Source organism: Lycorma delicatula, chromosome 4 (genome assembly GCF_047948215.1).
Source record: "Lycorma delicatula isolate Av1 chromosome 4, ASM4794821v1, whole genome shotgun sequence".
Lineage (NCBI taxonomy): Eukaryota > Metazoa > Arthropoda > Insecta > Hemiptera > Fulgoridae > Lycorma > Lycorma delicatula.
The window spans coordinates 56103830-56124100 of record NC_134458.1 but is presented as its reverse complement, the minus strand read 5'-3'; the positions used below and the strand labels follow the sequence as shown (position 1 = coordinate 56124100).

The following is a 20271-nucleotide window of genomic DNA, read 5'->3' as shown; positions in this document are numbered from 1 at the left end:
CTGCTTTGGACTTAAATTGAGAATTAGCAGCCAGTGAAACAGATTTACACCTGACAACTGTTAGATGCAGACTTCTTGCAGCTGGATGGAAAGTTTGTTGACCAGCTAAAAAGCAGCTTTTAAAACCAGCAATATGCAAAAAGAGGGCTCTTGTGGGCCAAATCACATGTTAACTGGAGCAAAAAGACTGGAAAAATGTTATGTTTTCTGATGTCAGATTTTTTTATATTCAGCGGCAAAGAATTCCATACATTAGAAAAATATTCGATGAAAATACATAATTGGCTCATATCCAACAAACAATTAAACATCCCCAGAAAAAATGTTTTAGGGGTTGTTTCACATTTGAAGGCCCTTGTTCATTACTTCCAGTAGATGTATTCCAACTGATGTATTCTTATTCAACTATTTTATTAACTTATTAAATTAGTTGACTAATTTTTATTAAATTCTTTTAAATGTTATGAATTTTATAAAATATAATCATACACTTCACGGAAAAGGTCAAAATGCTAGATGACTTTTCACAAGTGAAACAAGTTTTACAAGAGTTTGCAATATGTTCTGCAAGTGAATTTAATAATACCTTGCCAAGGAACTTTGTTTTTTATCATGGAATTTAAGGAATACTTTCACCCCAAACCTAAACTTAAGATATTTATCATAATTTGGTATCATATTATAAGTCTAATGTTTACCTCATACTAAGTTTAGTCACTCGTATTAAAACTTAATTACTAAAAATTATAACTGTAATAAATATTTTTATGAAGTAAAAAACTATATTATAAAATTAACAAAATTTAATAGTTGGTTTTTAGTTCCCAGTACAAACATATTTATTAAATAATCTTTGGATTGAAACCGAGTAAAGCTTCATATAAAGTTAGTAGTTTGAAAATATGGTTCACTGATGCTCGGTATAAAGACACTTTCCTTAAACTAAATTATCTGGGACTCCTTGAAATCCGATTGTTGCGATTACCTTTTTTGTTCTGGGAGGTGGAATTGGAGATACTGATGATGAAGATTTATTTATAGGATGTAACCATCTTTTAATAGCGCAACCTGCATGATAATAATAGAAATAAAGCAGAGCATATATTGTTAATGCCAGAAGCAAAGAGCTTATAGCTATAGTCAATGTCAACAACCACCAATCTTCACTTCTTTCTCTATAGACCTTGTTCATCTCAGCACCTCCATCTCCGTCTTCTGGTAGATCTTCATCTGGAACAACATTTTCAACAGTGTCTCCTCTTCCATCTTCTATTGCGACATCAGCACAAGCTCTAAACTCTTCTTGTGGTCCGCAACCGACCATTTCAGTTTTGTTTTCACAGGTACCCCAGTTATTACCAGCTATATATCGCCACTGCATAACACACTGAGAACATGTCAGTCCATCTGGTAACATATATCTAAGTTCAAAAATTTTATTATTCTCACTTCCAGGAAAAAATCTGCAACAAAAAATAAAAAAACATAATGTATGTAGATTCACTAATGCTCTAAGCAGTGGTTTCCAACCTGGGGTCCATGAGAGCATCAACAAATCTAAAAATAAAAAATAATATTAATAAGAAAAATGATTAATTTTATTTTTGAAATAAGATTATTTAAAAATTTCAGTTTTTCATGTTCTCAGTTTGTAAGAATATTTTTAGTTTTGTCACAAGAGTCTCCATCCTCAGAATTTACAAAGGAATGTTTGTTGCATTACTTGGGTAGAGTTGAAGAGCCCATTCTCTCCTACCAGCTATCTTTTATTAGCAAAAGTAACACCCCCACCTGTTGCAATTTTAACTATTTTGGCACAGTTTGTTTGAACTTTGCAGCCTCTTGCCAGTATTTCAGATGTTCTCTTTATAGTGTGGCTGATTCGGATTAACATTAATCATTCTCTTGGAAGTTCAAAATGTGGTACTTGTGATTTAAAGTTAATTTTCTTTTGAACAGTTTGGATCGCTGATTGAAATCAGATTCACTAAAACATCCAAACAGTGGACAGCAAACACAGTAACATATTAAAACCACAGTTGTCATATTACAACCTAAACAGTTATTAACAAGTTTTTTGTGTGCTACTTGGTCTCTAACAGGGTTTTGTCATGCTATTGGATAAACATATACACCTCTGAAGACAAGATAAATTTAATATAAAAGATGATCTGTTTCTTAAATGCGATTCTCCAGATATCAGTAGAGCTGTGAAGGAGAGGTGATTTATTTCCAGACATTTGTTAATCATAGGCACGTTCATACATCTGTATTTTTTCATAATCTATTTCATTTTAATTGTTTTTTCTTCAGTTGATCTTTTTAAATTTTTATCTTTTCCCAAATTATGATACCAGTAAATTAGATGGTCATCAATTATTGTTACTAATAAATGCCAAAATGTGTGATGGGACTTCATTTTATATTTTAATTCGGATCTATGGTTGAAAAGGTAAGGAACAATTTTGTAGTCACAAAGTCCAGTTGCTGACTGGACTGTAAGTGAACTGCTAGCACAGTTTGTATGCACCATTGTTTAACATACATAATGTTATATGTAAAGAGCAACCAAGAAGTTGGCTAATGGAAAAAGCAGACTATGATAAATGCAACAAAACTTTAGACAAAGATTACAATAACAAGGATGGTGATAAAAGACTTTAGAAGAGTCTCTTTACCCATCTAAAACTCAATGTTGCTAATAGGGTCTATTCTGATGTCAGCCAGGAAATTAAGTATCAGTCTAGTCCTTATGGAATGATGATGTGAGGTGGTGTTAGGGGATTGTCAAGGGCTGTATGCATTTTCAATTGCAGATTGACTGCTGAGCATCTCAAAACTTATTTAAAGCAGTATTGGAATTTGGGGAGGATATAAATTACTCATCATACTGTGAGAAAAAAATAGATATAGGAATAGTGACAGATGGGAAATGGATAGGAATCTGAACTCACTTGTCAACATTTGAAAGAGAAATAATTACTTAATTTTTCAATTCATCTGGTGTTCTTTATCACAATATTCAAACCATGTTACCAACAAAGTAATTTAAAAAAATGACTTGTAACAAGAATAAAACACTTTAAAAATCTTAAAATTTAAAATAATCAGAAAGATTATCACCTATTATTTGTTTTAAATGAAGTACTTATTTTCCTTACTCTGCATTGCAGCAGTCATGCGTGTTCATTTTTTAGGTATTTTAAACCTTATTAAGTGTTTTTAAAGTAAAGTATTTCATCCATATTTTAAGTACTTTTTATAGATAATCTACATAACATTGCTTGAGTAATGGGAATAAAAAGTAAAGTATGATAACAGTTTAATAAGAGAAATTTTATTATAATATTAGTTTAGGTATTTCCCTTCACAGAAAGACATATAAAATTATAGTTAATACTAACAGGCTTTAATATGTATAGGTTTCTACCAACACGGTGTATTATTTATGTAATGTTTGATTTAAAACTGAAATTCCACAATACCTGGAAACATCTCAGGGAATAGGATCCTGGAAACTCAAGATTGTCTAGTAAGGTTTAGCCAAAAGACTTGATCAATGAACTTATGTTTCTGTAGATGACTAAAGTTAAGAATGCTGAGTGGAGTTCAAACTGTATCCTGTTGCCATTTTTTTTGTATAGTGAAAATAGGAGTCTGTACCATAAAAAATTTCAGTTTACTACTTTGTAAAAAATCACAAATAATTTTTCCTAAAGAAACAATTCTTTAGGAATGTAAGCAGTCATCATGCTTGCATCATATCACAATTAGCAATTCAAATACAAATGCAATTTTTAAACATTCAGTCTTTTTGCTGAATTTATTTATGTTCTAATAAATTTTAATTTGCATCAACTCTGTGGTCATTAGCTATCAATATATGTCCACTGTATTCAATGAAACTGTATCAGATATCATTTAAATTTTATGATTTATACGAACTGGTTTGTTAAATGTGGTTTTGGCCGCTAGCACTGTATCTTACTTCTTACCCTTCTATTTCCAAGAACTTGCTACCTGAAATATTCTGTGACTTGTAAAACCATCAGCTTATAAGAATGTAGTTTACTAATTTATCTAAGACCCCATTTTTAGTTTTATTTTAATAAATAAAGGAATTACAGAAAAAAACAAAAAAGATGTAATATACTGAAACAAGGCTGGAATATTTAAGACCCATCAATAACGATATAAAATAAAATAATTAACATACCTTGTCTCTTCATCCACTGAGCGTGCAGGAGGTTTAACTCTTCTGAGTACATATTTATCTAAACATTGCTGAGTTGCAACTTGTTTTGGGTTATTGTTGGGACATAATCTAAATTCAAAATATCCACGGTGGTTAGCCGTTAACTCAACTCTTATTGTAAACTGTGAAGATACTTTATATTTCCGTGTTATCAGTCCTTGTCCATATTTTCCTCCAGCTTCATGAGGTCGTGGCTGAAAATAATCGATTATTAAAATTAAAAGATGACACAAATGTGGTTTCATTAATAATTTACATGTTAGTTATATAACAGATAACATTTGGTCATAGTGAGGAAAAACATCCTTATTTGTCTTAAATAGCAAATAAGCATAGATATAATCCATTTAAATTAATTACGTATGTGTAGATGTGAATCATTCATATGACATTTCAAAAGTAAAATGGAAACTAGGGACTGTATAATATTACATTTGGTGCCCCTTATCTTTATTATCTTAATACGGCTCATAATATTTTTGGTTTCGTATTAAAATAAATTATATTTAACTAAAGGTAAGATGAGCATTAAAAAAATTCAAATTTTCTTTAAAAAAAATCTCCTGCTGTAGTTAGAGTAAAATCAAAATAAAATAATTTAAGTAGAATTTTACTGCAGGTGAAAGATATAACAATTTTTTAAAAAATTAGAAAAAAATAACAATTACTTATTTTTCATTTAAAGATAAGTTACTCCTAGTATATATTTCAATTAACATGCAGTTAATATTTAATTGTTTAGGAATTACAGTATAATAATATTTATCCAAACCCTATTCATCTGGAATACTGGGTTATCTGAACCGATTAAGTTTGGGATAATTTAAATATTACTTGATTATATTATACTGCAATATAAACTACTTACTCCGTTACAATTACGCTTGGCATAAACATTTATTTTTTTTTTTTACCAAATTTATAAACCCAACTTTTATAACTTTGAGCCTGACTTATATATTTCAAGCAAGTATTCTATCATGAGATATCTAAAATAAATTCCATTCATTAATTTCTCTAAAATCCAAAAGTTTAATTTGGTTATTTTTTGGGTCCTCTGTTTATAAACATACATATTCTGATAATTGTTTTAAATAACACATTGAACTAGGGCATCACTTGTTTCAAGAAATTTTGGTGACATGATGACTAAATGGAAACCTATTTTATTTGCCATTTTCTATTTTTTAATTTGGAATGTGATTTAAATTCAATTTTCTGTTTAGTCGCATCTAGTCCAGATAAATGCAGTTATACTGTAATCTAGAATATTATTAAAGCATGTGTCATTTTATATGTTTAACATTATGTTTACGGTAAATGTATAATGCTATCCTGTGTTACCCTCTACAAAAAAAGGTGTAGTATAGCATTTATAGTGTTTCAATCTGTTCCACTTTTGTCTTCAAGAACTAAGTATATCAAAATTACTGAAAATGTTAGCAATCACCTTTGCTTGAATGACTGACACATTCTATGCATATCCAGTATATTAAGGCTAAACTATCTTTACGATTTATTCTACAGATTAATTGGAGCTTAAAACTAAATTTTACTGGTTAAAAATTATTAGATTTTCCTCTGCCGCTTTATTTGCATAAACCATAGAACTTTTTAGATTATTGTTAAACAAAGTTTTGGCACTTGTCTAATTAATAAGAATGATTAATTTTAAAAAAAAGAAGTTTTCCTAACCTGAGGTAGATCCCATGCATCTCCACAGATCCCACACTTCCCTCCATTTTTTACCCACTGGCGTGAATAACCGCCACAAAACAGTTCATGATCATTATAATTTGGAGGTGTATTAAAGCCATATCTGTAAGAATAAAAAATCTATATCATAAAAAATTCAGTCTACTACAGTCATGCTTTTAAGTTATAGACAAGTATAATATACTTCTCATGGAAATTTCTTAAGTCATTACTTACCGATTTGAATCCTCATTTACCTGTAGTTGGTGAGGGGAAGTTATCTCCAACCTTTTCTGGACATCACTGCACATCCCCTCTTCAACAATTCCTCCTTTAATTTTATTCACCTACAATTCAAGTTCCAAAACTAATTCCATGAAAGCACTTGCAGTTTTTATTTCCTAGTTTTTTAGTCCTGCAACTTCTCTGAATTTTCTTTTAATAATTTGGATTTCAGGCTAATGAGTGGGTTAGCCCATTGACCTTAGCCTCGAGGCGGGTTGCAACATTAAATCAACGAGGCCTTCTATTTGTAAGGGTAAGGTGAGAATAAATATTTTTTGAACTAAAAGAACAGTTGGTATGGTATTCTCCTTTATACATTTCTGTCTATTTTATGTTTTTCTGTGGTTGTATGCTTCATTTTAGTGTAATTATATGTTGGACTGTATCTCATGTAAGAAGAGATTCATTCAGTCCTTTTAGTCACTTCTTATAACAAACAGGGAAAACTGTGGAGATACTCTATGGCTGAAAGGCTAACCCATCTTTCACAAAGAGATAAATTTATTTAATAACTGTTATTTCTTATAGAGTATAGTTATAATTATTCATCTTCAACGAATAATGACTCTTTTCCCATAAGATGAATTAAACATTTGTTGCTTGAGGTAATTAAAAAAAAATTATCATTATCAGCTTCAGTAAGTAATATTAAAAAAAGAAAACTGGTATTGTATAACCTTATTCAGAACACCTGAAATGGCTCAAAAATACTATTGCTATAAATTAAGAATATGAAATAACAAGTAAAATGACAACAGAAAAGTCAAATTTGATAAAACTGTTTCTATAAATTACTAAATTAAGGAATGCTGGATACAGTTTCCTTGCATACTGTTGTCATTACTTAATGACTGTAGCAGTGCCAATTAAAATACAAAAAACAGAAAAAACTTCACTGCTGCGATACCAAATTCATATCCTCAGCAGTAATTTTATGAATGGCAGAGATAATGTTTCACTTTGTACATTACTGCAAAAAAAGGTAGGGAATATTTGTATAAAAAAAAAATAATACTGTGAAAGCTCTATTTAATAAAACTCGAGGTTTCATATTTTCATTAACGAGGAATTTTGGTACCGGGAAAGTTAGAAAAATTACCTTTCTTTCTTCCTGTATCTGCTGTCTTACTGAACCAGGAAGAATAAATTAAATAGACAGCAAAACTTGACAATAATTAAACCCTTTTCTATTTTTCATATACAAGAAGTAACTGTAATAAGATAATTAGAATCAATAGACATAACAGGACTATTGAGAAGGTATTTGGAGAAAATGCACACAGACTGAGTACCTGTAATTTCACTGTTTATTTAGATAAACTTTAAAAACATTTCTTACTTATTACACTATAAAAAAGTTTGACTAATAATCTGTTTATTTACATGCGATTATTTTAAAGTCTTTTCATAAAATTGTGTTAAATTTCTCACTAATCAGTGCTTAAAATTTTTACACGCTTCTGAAGAAACGCATAATATTTTTTATTGTTTGCATCTTGTTTTGTAATAATCAGCTTCAATGTTATTTTTTATTTGCTACTTGTTGATGCAGTGAACTGTCGGTACTGTGGGATCTTAAGTAGGATGATACCAGCCTTATTGCTTTTAGGGCTTTTAAGTAGAGGTTTCTTCTTTATTGTGGGTAAGAATATTTTCAACGATGTCATTGTCACTAAGTGCTGCTGTGATGGCTAACTCATTAACAATCGCTTGGTAATTATCGATATTAGGTAGTGCAGACTAGGAGACAGTGGAACATTGAACTGTTTTATCCAATTACTTAGAGGTAGATCGTCTGTCTTCTTTATCATAATCTCATCATCAGAAAAATTCCGTTGTAGTACAAACCGAAAATTCTTAAACGTATGTTTTACAGTTGGGGGCGTAACATAGTTCCGTGCTTTGACAAAAGGTACCCTGAATTATATAAATTAAATTTGATGTTATTTTCTCTCTCTTCAATAAGCCAGGCATCATTTTCTTTTTATAGTGGTCTTTCAGGCATTTGTTAACATACTTATCCATCAGTTGAAGAGCATTAGTTTATTAGCTGATAAAAAAACAATTTTAATTTGGTTGAGTCCTTGGATATCTAAATGTGCTGAACAATTAAACGCTATTAAACGAATTTTCCTACTCTTTTAAGTTAATTCAGCGTCCGTATTTCATCTACGAATATTGCAGCAGTCATCTGTGCGGCTTTGTTGTTTTGATATTTTACAGGTAAAAAATCATAAACATGATTTTCGTATTACTAATAACTGCCGTTTTACAGTCACTGCCATATTAGAGCAAACAAGAACAAACACTCGTTGTTTTGCTAATTTTCAGCCCGCACAGTTTTCACCCGTAAATTTTAAAGTCTTGTCTGGAAATATTTTTTAAATAAGACAAGTCACCGCGTTAAAAATGTCCGCTTCTCCATAACCTTCACTTATTTTACTACACTTGTTTTGAATCCAGTCACTTGTATAACATAAATCCCAACATCGTTGGAATCGCCGAAATTTTACCCAACGTCAGTTAATATCGTTGTTTAAATTTATACTGTCGACCATCGGAATGTTGTTATTCCTAATTTATTTGCAAAGAATTCAGTTTCTGTTTTCAATATCGTTCCGTCGATTGGGAATTGCAAGTTTCATTTATTTCGGAACCACGTAGTACTGCTTCGTCTAGTTAATCGTAGACTGGTGCTCGAATGTTTTTTTTTTACAATTGTTTCCTTGGATGCGCACTTTCAATAATTTTTCTTTGTTGCTATCGTCAATGGAACCTTTAAAGTCACGGTAAATGTCGACTGGCTTATTCCCTTTTCCAGCAAATGAATAATTTTTATTTTTTCTTCCGCTGAAAGAATTTTACGTTTGCTGGGGCCACCGATGAAATAAGACTTGTATCGCAATAAATAATTAAATAACCTAAATCAAAACACTATGCTCCTGCAAAAACGTTCTTACACAGCACTGAGCTAAGAACAATACAACAAAGAAATCGTTACATTACAGTATTTTTCGTAAGCATAAATGAGAGATCTAATAATAAACAGATAGTATGGAATAATTTTCTTTAACATGGCCCGTTTGTATATATACTATATTAAAAAAAATTTTAAATATAAATATAATCCGCTTAACAACAAATATTTGTATAAATTTACATCCTAGCGCTTTCGTAAAATTATTTCCATCATCAGAGAGGTATCATAACTAATTATACATATAATAGTAATACTTCACATATTAAATTGAAACATATTTGTATGAATATAACAATCGATCGTCAATTATTAAAATCAAGTCATACGTAATGCGTCTTGTCAGTGTGGTAGTCACAATTGTTATGTTTATTATAAGGAATTCAGTTTGGCCGACATAAGAATTAATAATTATCGTTTAAAACTTGCCTGAATAAAATATCATTTTCAAATTTGGTTTGCTCGTTTATCAGTTTGTTGTTATTTAAGTATATGTGAAATTTTTCTAAAAGATTTTGTTTATATATATTATTGGAATAATCAAGGATATTAATAAAATTGTTAGGGTCATAATTATGATTTAGATCGAGGATGTGTTTGGAAAAGTTAGATTTTTCTATGTATCCTTTGTTTATACATTTATGTGTTCTTTAATTCTGATTGTGAAGGATCGATTGTTCAACCAACTTATTTAAAATCGCGGCTTGCACATCCCAAACTGTATGCACCCTGTTTGCCTGGATTAAATTTATTATTGTTTTTTATTATTTTTGAAGGATCTCTATTATTTATGTACTTTATTACTTTGTTATTAGTTACGTAAGCAGTTTTTAATCGGAATGATTTAAAAATTTTATTGAATTTTCTGTAATTTATATTATATTCCATTTTAACATATTTATTTCCGTTATTATTTGCTAGCTTTATGTTATCTTTTATGTATATTTTATTTTTAATTTAGTATATAACTTATTTATTAAATTTTCATTATTTCCATTAGTTGTAGCGATATATTTAATATTATTTAATTCATTGTTTAAATTTATATTATTATGTTTTAGATATTTTATTGCTCTATAGATTAAGGTATTGAATGTTATTATGTTTTGTGATTCATTTTTTTATTATAAATGTTAAAAATTTTAAATGTTATTTGTTTTATGATTTTTAGCGTTAGGGCAGGGAGGACAGCCCCGTTCAGAAGGGGTGGGATGCTCCGGCGTCCCACCTTCAATGATTTAACGGGGACTCCTGGGGTCCTTAGGTGGGGAAAAGAAAAACCGAGACCCGGTCTGGGGCCCTGGATTAGCGGTAGGCGCTTATTAAAAGATTGAGACCTAGCTACTGGGTGGTGCTGTCAGGAACGGCATAGCCGGGTCTGGCATGACCTCTCAGGGGAGTAGAGACAACTGGCACCCTCAAGGCCGTGTTATACGGGATCTTGGATCGGGCCTTGAGGGGTAGAGAAAAAGAGAAAAAAGTAATAAATCCCACCAGTTGGGAAGTTTGAACAGTCATTAATTAGACTTCTAAGCGCAAGAGGACACAATGCTGCTGAGATTCACCGTCAGTTGTGTGAAACATATGCACGTCAGCAATGAGTGAAGGAAAAGTGAGGCAATGGTGCCGAGTTTAAGGAAGACCGATCAAACTAACAGTTTGGTTGTTTGTTTAATTAATTTAAGAATGAGAATAGATTCACTTAAGACTAAATTAAATTAGGTTAAGCTTAGTTGCAAGTTACATAAGTACAATATTAATTATTTACAGAGTAAATAACTTGCTATAAATGAAATTTGAGTTTGGTTAGGGTAGGTTAGGTAATTAACGATTCCGTGTACTGAACTTCGTACGATATCAACATAACCTTTTTTTTCTTTTTCCTGTTTAGCCTTCGGAAATTACTGTTCAGGTATTACTTCAGATGATGATAGGTATGAGTGTAAATAAAGTGTACTCTTGTACAGTCTCAGTTCGACCATTCCTGAGATGTGTGGTTAATTGAAACCCAACCACCAAAGAATACCGGTATTCACGATCTAGTATTCAAATCCGTGTAAAAATAACTGACTTTTCTAAGACTCGAAAGCTGGAACTCTCGATTTCCAGATCAGCTGATTTGGGAAGACGCGTTCACCACTAAACCAACCTGGTGGGTTAACTAAACTTAACCTAACTCTCGCTATCTTCATCTAATTAGCCTTAAATATATGCAAATAATGTACATTAAACATGTAAAGTGCTGAATTACGAAATTTTTGTGACAGTACTGTGTAACTTACGAGGGACGTAGCTTGAATGAAACGCGTTTCTGACGAATAATTTCAATTGTAATCAATAACTTAGGTCCTAAATATAGTATATTTTAAATTTAATCATAATCGGAAGAGAGACCCTAATTGTATACAATTACCAATAGGAGAAAACATTAATTCTATGAAATTCGTTCATCCATCAGAGTACGAGAGAGTTTATCCACTCAATTACATTTTCCTTTTCTTAGGATGGACTGTTGCATGCTAATATTTCTAAAACTGCTTTGAGATGATAAATTGACTTTTTCAGTAATTTTGTGTAGATTAGTTTTTGAGGAATTCGGTTCTGAAGTTTAGTATTTTTATTGTAAGAAATAAATAAAAAAATGTAATTATTTGGGATTAAAAAAATAATCTTTCTTGAACGCACATTATACCGCTCTTGAAACATTGCGCGGACATGAAATGAGCCAGGGAATTTGCGAGTAATCACAGAAAAATGATAAAACTTAAAAAAAGATAAATAAATATCACATTTTTTATAAGAGATAATATTAATTACAAAAAGTAAACGGGTACCTCCACATAGAAGCTCTAGATGGTGGTTCTATTAATCTACCGTGACTGTTAACTAGTAGAATAGATTGAGAATTTATAATTAGTATTCCTGAGAGTAACATCAACAGATCTGGTCCTTGTCTAATCATTTTCAACTTCTTCACCTATAATAATAAAATACATACATATAAAGAATTATAATAACAATAAGGTAACTGAAAATAAATAAAAATGAAAAAAAGAATAGGTATTCTTTATAAAAGTATATCAGTATTTTCTCGACTTTCGCGAATTCAAGTTACGCGGTTTTCAACTTTTTTACACTGAAAACAACTATTTTGATGACATTTTTTTCACCTACAAACAAATTCAATATATTTATAAACTAGTTACCCGAACCAAAAGCCCCTAGACTCCCAGCAATCACTGCGGGCCATTTATTTTACTCTTTTTAAAACCATTTCGATTAAATTATTTGCTATTTCTGCAATTATTTACAGCGTTAACTCAATTCCAGCATCTTTAATAATAATATCACACGATATTACCTACAACAAAAATGTTTTGTATCGATATACACGAATGATGTTTTTATTGCGTATATCACAATTATTATGAGTTTGATGTAGAAGCAAACTGAGATGTACATGTCGGCTTACAATATCTGTTTACAGTAGGTGTTAAAATGCCCATCCTGAGTTTCAAGGCAGGTGTTTGGATAGCAGTTTGCGTAGGAGCGTACGGTCAATGAACATAATCTCTCTTACAATGTCCCGTTTCAGGTCTCGTACAGTAAATAGATTTTCGTTACATAAAACCTCTGAGATAGCGCCACAGAAAAAAAAAACCACTGGTAACCAGAAACTACGAGTGTTATGTGGTTTGATATAACTCCAGAAAAAGAAAACCACTGGTGACCAAAAGCTGCTAGATGACGCGTTGTCCCGCCTTGTTACAGGTAACAGTCATGTTTATCTGCTTCTAGATTTGTAAAAGATTACATGATTACGTGTTAGTACAATTAGCTGTTGGAAGTTCGAGTCAAAAAATACGGGCCTACTATTCGTCGTCGCAAAATCGCATTCCACACCTCAACTTTCAATATGTGTAACGGTATTTCGTTAACTCATGAGGGTTTTCTGCCAACCAATATCTGTTCTAACTGTTGAAGTCTCTATTAAGGTGAACATACGCCTCGCTAAAAAAATATTTTATCGAACAGACCTACTTTATAACTTCTTACTAATGCAGTCGACCGCCTATAGTAGATGATTAATTCGAGTATCCGATGACCCGGTAAATATGGAGACGTAATTTCCTTGTTGCCTTTTGTGTACTCCCGTACAACATCTATGTTTGTGATGCCAGTTTGCGCAAATCTTTTGTCGAGAACCGTTCTAATGCTACCTGCACCCTCACCAGTTTTGAGTCCCTTAGCATATAAGAACGTCTCGCTTTCTTGTAACGAACATTCCCGGTCTATCGGAAACGGCTGACCCTTTTCAAACATTTAAGTCGTTAGGCACAGCATGACAGAATTCTTTCGACGAAATTGTTCCTTCGCGTGTGCGTATGACTGTATTTCACATTAAAACACATTTCCACAATAAATAACCGTTGTTCCGTGGAGAATGGCATTTTATAACGTTAGTAACAAACTTGAAAAAAAAAAAATTTTCAGCCAGGTCATGATTCAACTATCCACTTTTATACGCTACTACCTAGTGGAGAATTGTAATACCATCTTCTGACGCGTTTCGATCTGCTCCAAACAATTATTAACCTTTATAACAAATAAAAGTACTCTTCTTAACATGCCAAATGTTTTGATAAAGTTATATCACACGGTTATATATTTTTAAAGGTAATTAGATATTAAAAAATGTTTTTTAAATGTATTTTAAAATTACTGCTGTTCACTTTGAACAAGAAAGGTGTGAAGTTAAGCTTAATTTCGTTAAGTACAATGTATTCTTTTTGCAGTAAATGTAAAACAAAGCAATAATAAAGAGTATGAAGGATTACACGGCATTGTCCGATCTCGTCATCCGACGAAGCTAATCTCCGAATTCTCTTACCTACATTGTGTTTTAAAATATACTGCGGAACTGATACCCTTCAGATCATTCTCTTTACTCGTTTGGAGAATCATTTACAGCGCATTTTTTTTCAACTAGAATAGGTTTACAATCGTGTGATAGTTTATACTACTTCATAGATAACTTTTTATCGGGGGAGAATCGACAAACCAGGCTTAGGGGCCTCCATATCGCATGAGCCACAAACGGAATAGCGCGTCAGTGGCGTTTCCGGGGTCGCGAGTGAATGGTTTTCGGGAGTTATACGGTCTCAAGACATCAAAATACGGTAAGTCGTGGTTAAAACAAAAACGCGGTCCTCACTTTTTTTTTCCCCGCGTGTGTTTTGTTTCAGAAACGGGAGAGACGTGGGTGTGGAACGACTCGTCGTGCCGTCTTGGGAAACGGCCTTCCTTCCTTTCATCCTGTCACCCTAAAATAAAATAAAAGTAAAATTTTTTTTTTTTCGTGTGTGTGTTCTGTTTTTTTTTGTTGCAGATACCAACAGCCACCACAATAAACAAATGGTTTCTTCACTGCGGCCACGCGGTCCCCCCAACCCCTTCCCGGACACACGTGTGTCTGGAGATTAATAATTATGTGCAGTAAATAATTTCTGTTTACTTCTTAGAAGAAAATCGCCGCCCCAAAACCGCGATCGCGAATAGGTATCACCATTTTGTAAGTTCCCTATTACCTTTCCTTTCAAGAAAGAAGAAAGAGGGAACGAGCCCAGCAGCCATCAGCCCAGCAGTCACAAGCCCAGCAGCCATCAGCCCAGCAGTCACAAGCCCAGCAGTCACCGGCCCAGCAGCCACTGACAGCACGGAAGAAGGAAGAAACCTGCACTTTCCCCCGATCAGCCCTTCGGGGCCTCGGGAATTTTAAGGTTAACGGTATGTAACTTCGGTTACTAACAATTCTCGGAAAGTGCAGGCCAAAGAAGAATGAAGAGGTCATCGGAAGAAGAAGAGGGAGAAGAAGAAGAAGAAGAAGAAGAAGAAGGAAGACCCTATACTCGCCCCAACATCACGGACTGGAGTCCGGAACAGAGCCCAGCAGAGATGCGTCCTGGAAGGCAGCCATAACAGAAGTGGATGAAGAACTTCTTCACAACCTCTCCTTTAAAACTTACAAGTTAAATAAAATAAACTAGCAATTGCGACTCCTCCGGAGTAGGGGTCGCATTGCTCCCTCCTGATAGTTAGTGCCCCGTTGTGGAGTATTCCTGCTAGCCTATTAAGCGTTAGCACCGAAAGGACTTCAGTGGACGGTCTGAAGGGGAATTACGTCGGGAGGACAGACTTTATAAGCCTAGCCTTCCGCGGTCGGCCCATAAAATGGGTTCGATAACGCTGGTTCAACAACGGATTGGAATGCAACTAAATCCGTCTTAAAATCACTAAATAATAAACAAAACTTGAAAAATTAGACCCGCCATTTAAAAATAACCCTTTTAAAAAAACACGCCCGATTAGAATCATCCAGCAGCAAGGGACTCTGTCCAGGTTCTGCGATAAGTAGGGAGAAATAAACTCCCGCCAACTTTGCATTCCATTCCATTATCGGGTGATAAAGTAATTATTAATTTCGATAATGGTGTTATTACGCCTTAATAAAATTTGTTTTCTCATTTTGTTACAAACAGATGGATGAGAATGTATTATGCAAAATTTATTAAGCTTGAGAGAACTAAAGACGCTAATTGTATAACAAAAAACCGCTTTGTTTCAAATATATCAAATAAATTCAGGGGTTTTTAATAATTCGGTTTAATTAAATACTTTGTCAGTTACCATACATTATGTTGACATTTATTCGGAGTGTTAATAAGATCTAAAGTATGTATTTAAAAAAAAAAATTAACATTTTTAAAATCTTGTAGGATCTTAAATTATTCATTATCAGCGACCATTATTCACCTTCAAGACTAAAAACCATAAAAATTCAAAGCAGACATTGTGGTTAACTATATAGCCGCCACAAGTTTTAAATTTCTTTCTCATGATCTATGCGAGGTATCAGTTTGACGAGTCATAAAAATTTATACAATTCTACCAAAATCAGATGAATAAGAAAATTCTTCGAATCCGTTTCATTAATATCTAAATTTAACGTACCACCTCACCGTTACGGCTTTTAAAGAACACGTAATACATTTAAGTGTTTGAAATATCACCACTTCCCAACTCATTGTTTTATTAATTAAAGAAAATGATCCATCACTGAAATTCCGTTAAGGCTCACTTATAATTTCCAATTAAGATTGGAAATTATCATGAAATCGAAATCACCAAAGGATTCACCGTCTATTGCTATTAAAATTTTAATGAGGTCTACATTAATAAAAAAAAATACTGAAAAACAAGCCGTGAGACCGATTTTTCGTTTAGTGGAAAATCTTTTATTCACACTGTATTTCCATTAATAATCTTCATCGCTTCAAGTAAAATTAGCTTTGCTTCATGGAAACAAAAGAAGTTTGTAAACTTTAAGAGTTGTAAATCCAGCTTTATCCTGCAATTTTATAATTAATTCGGCTTTTAAGTAACCCTCGCGTAGAAAAACCTTAGGTCTTTGAAAATACCCATGCCTTAGAACAGTCACCTTAGGTCCAAAGGTCATCATAGTCTCAGGTCTTTGAACAGTCACCTTCTCGAAAAGGATCGATAAAGAAGCGACGGTCTACCGGCTAATAGAATGTACCGCAATGACGCCACAGATACTGGAACAATTCTCATGATACTTATCCGAGGAAGAAGGGTATCAACAGATGAAGGATAGAACAATCCACATAAATGGCTTTTGATCTCGGTAGAATCGGATTTAGTCCTAGGTCTTGTCCATGATTGAACCGGTTTGTAACTACAAATACCAAAATTTTAGTCGCATCAACTATGACGTCAACAGTTCTATTACTCACCAATTTTCTGGTATCATTTATCTTTTTACGGAAAGTTCAGTCACCTTCACGGCGCAGTACTTTATCTTTGAATATAAAAATTCAAACGCTTTTTACATATCTACTAGTTTCTACAGCCAGCTATCAAATAACGTTCGGCGGAACGGAATGCAAGGATAGCGGGAGTTTTAAATTATCTCCCTACTAACTGCAGAACTTGGACTAATGTCCTTTGCTGCTGTGTCTTTCGTTTGTCGGGCGGGTCATTATTTATTTGGTGGCGGTTATAGATATTTTTGTGTTTTATTTATGGACGGAGTTGGTATTTGTGTTCCGGTCCTTTAGACCAATGAGAAATAATTGGCTGGGGCTGATCGTGGGAGACTAGGCGCATACGAGCTTCGTACTGCCGGCGTGATTCCCCTTCAGTCCTTTCGGTGCTAGCGCCTTTCGACCTAACAGGAATACGCCTTTCGGAGGCCCTAGTGTTTTGAGGAAGCTAAGCGCTTCCCTTTTCGGAGGGAGACGCATGTGCCTGGCTGGGAATGTTTGGCCTGACCCTCTGCGGCTCATGTACCCTGAAATTTGGGACGCTAACGCTATCTAGTGAGGAAAAGGCTGACTACTTTTTAGACTACCTATTATAAATTCTCATCTGTTTAACGAGTTCAAGATTACAAAACTGTAAAGTAAGCTAGAAATGAAAATATCTTGTAATATTTTATAACAAACCTCTTTTAGCGGCCAATTTTCTGGCTCTTAAAAAACTGTAATGAATCGATAGTCGCTTTAGGTCTTTATAAAATTAGCTCTAAATATTGACTTTTGCCAGAAAGTTGAGAGGAAGAATCTGTTTAATTCGGAACGGTCAAGGTAAACACTGTCAGTCCGGCAAATATTTATTTGCTTATCGTTAAATACGCAAATGATTTTCTTTCCATGGTTAATATTTAGCGGATAATATTCACAACGAAGAATAAATAATGTAGTAAAAATGACGGCTGACAAAAAAATTAGTTTTTTTTAAAAACTATTGTCAGATTAATTTTTACGCTAATATAATCAAGGTTTCTCACCTTTTTTATTGTAAAGTATCTAAAACAATTATTATTGAAACGATTTCTTTTCATTAGAGATTATACAGCTTATTCCGGGTAAAATAAATTATGTAATAATTCATTTAAATAAGAATCATTTTTACCTTCAAGTAGCGAGATACTTTTTGAATTGTTAATAAATATTTATGTACCGTTATTTAATGCCAAAACTAGAGCATTATTTTTGTATATTGGAAATATTTTATTCCTTATTTAGTAAATAGATAAGGATAATATAAAATTAGAAATATTAATTAAATAATTTTACGATGAAATAAATATTACGATGTTACTAAATTAAGTATAATTACATAACAAGTTCTAATCGCACAAACTTATCACGTAAAATACACTAAACCGATACTTTAACAAGTTATTACATTAATAACTCTAATATGAACTGTTCTTCCATTAAAATTCTGTAGATCAGATGAAGAGAAACGAAATAAAAATTGAATAGACCACTGCAATTTGTCTCTAAGGAAAAGAGATCGGCATGTATAGTTGACTGACGTTATTCTTTACAGAGGGAAAACTGAACAGTTTATTTTTCATTCGGATATTTCTGCACGCCACACAATCCTGGATACGGATGAGAGAAGCTTCGACTACTCTTTGGTAATTCCTTAGTTTCTGCCGGAAAAGCGATTTTGTTGGCGAACGCAAAACAGTGAAATACTAAAAAAAACATTTCCCAAAAATCCCCAGGAGCGTTGCGGGAGAGATAAGTGCTCGTCGTTGGGAGGTGGTACTTTGTGAAACCGTCTAGTAATCGGGTTCTCGTGTGGCGGTTTTTGTGGCTATATCATCCGTCCTTTCTCAATATCTACACATTTACGCGGGTGTAATTCAGGCCCACGTTGGATCGATCCGAGGATTTAGCTCGACTCCTACGGGTGTTTATTGTACTTATAATACCGTTAGGGATTTTATATTTTTGTAAGATTATCGTACAGCAGAATTCCTATCGGGAAAATCCGGGCCTCCTAAACATAGAACAGAAATGGAAAACACGGTCATTTATTTTACGAAGAAGACTACCTAAGAAAAACAGGGAGCCTGGAACCCGAACGGCATATATGTCAACATTTTCACGGTAATTCAATACGCGTCCAAGACTTAGATCCTTTTTTTTTTGGAAAGTGAATTAATCTTTCACGATATTTTCGAGTTTATTTTTTCGACGACAACGTTAGAAATTTAGATAAAAGTATCAACAATTCCGTTCTAAACCGGCAATGAGCGTACACCGATAGAGTCAATCGTTTTACTGAATACATACGTATAAAAACGAGTTTGTTAGTAAAAGTGACCGGCTTCAACAAAAAAATTATAACGCTTTTTCTCTATATAATACATCTTTATTAAACTTATACAAAGTTCTATGAAAATAATTCAGGTCAGTCCAACGATGATGACAATAATAATGAAAACGATAACAAAGATTGTCCTAGACCCCCGACAGATGTAGTTAAGTATGTCGGTTTTATAGCGTGTAATTTGGTTATTTTGTGGTAAGAAATTACGATCGAAAAACGGCTAAAAGATGGTATTTCAGATTTCCACCGCTCGACCTACTTTTCATTATGCAATCGTAACGATGGTTACACACAGAAAGAAAGAAAGAAAGAGAGAGAGAGACAGAGAGAGTGAGTGAGAGAGCCTGTGAGAGAGAGGTAGAGGTAGATGACCGTCTCTCTTGCGGACGAATAGAATAAGCCATATAATAACTTACCCACGATTTTATCCGACTTTTCAATCCGAACACATAATACAAACTTTCACAAAAATAATTAAATAATCTAAAAAAAATGATCGCAAAAAATTTAAATTCTTTACCCATAAAAAAATATTTAAATGCAGTAATAGTAAACTTATTGTTTACTATTATTAACAATAATAATAGTGAATTGTTATTAATTAATAATAATTTCTGTTGTTGATTTTATTATTATTAATAACAGATAATAAAAAATTATCTGTTTTTGATAAAAGAAGATAGATTATTGTTATCAAAAGAAGTAAATTACTCTGTTTCCTGTTTATTTTGTGTCCATTTTTTGAACACGACTTAATGATTACACTGTAATAAATGAAGGTTGAGAATAAAGTTGATATTCAGATTTTATTTGTTTAAATTATTTCAAATTCCTCTTTGCATTCCGTGAA

The 20271-nt window shown here is 32.8% G+C and overlaps 1 protein-coding gene across 1 annotated transcript in view; it reads right to left on the bottom strand.

The window, feature by feature from the left end:
- Window positions 1-829: 829 nt before the first annotated feature.
- Window positions 830-20271, bottom strand: part of LOC142322855 (uncharacterized) — a 76790-nt gene continuing 57348 nt past the window's right edge. The window contains exons 3-6 of the mRNA XM_075361939.1: window positions 12047-12189; window positions 5951-6074; window positions 4217-4449; window positions 830-1463 (exon numbers count right to left, since the gene is read on the bottom strand). Coding sequence (XP_075218054.1) covers window positions 938-1463; window positions 4217-4449; window positions 5951-6074; window positions 12047-12174 — 1011 coding nt within the window. The 5' untranslated portion in view covers window positions 12175-12189 and the 3' untranslated portion in view covers window positions 830-937. The remainder of the gene's footprint in view (window positions 1464-4216; window positions 4450-5950; window positions 6075-12046; window positions 12190-20271) is intronic.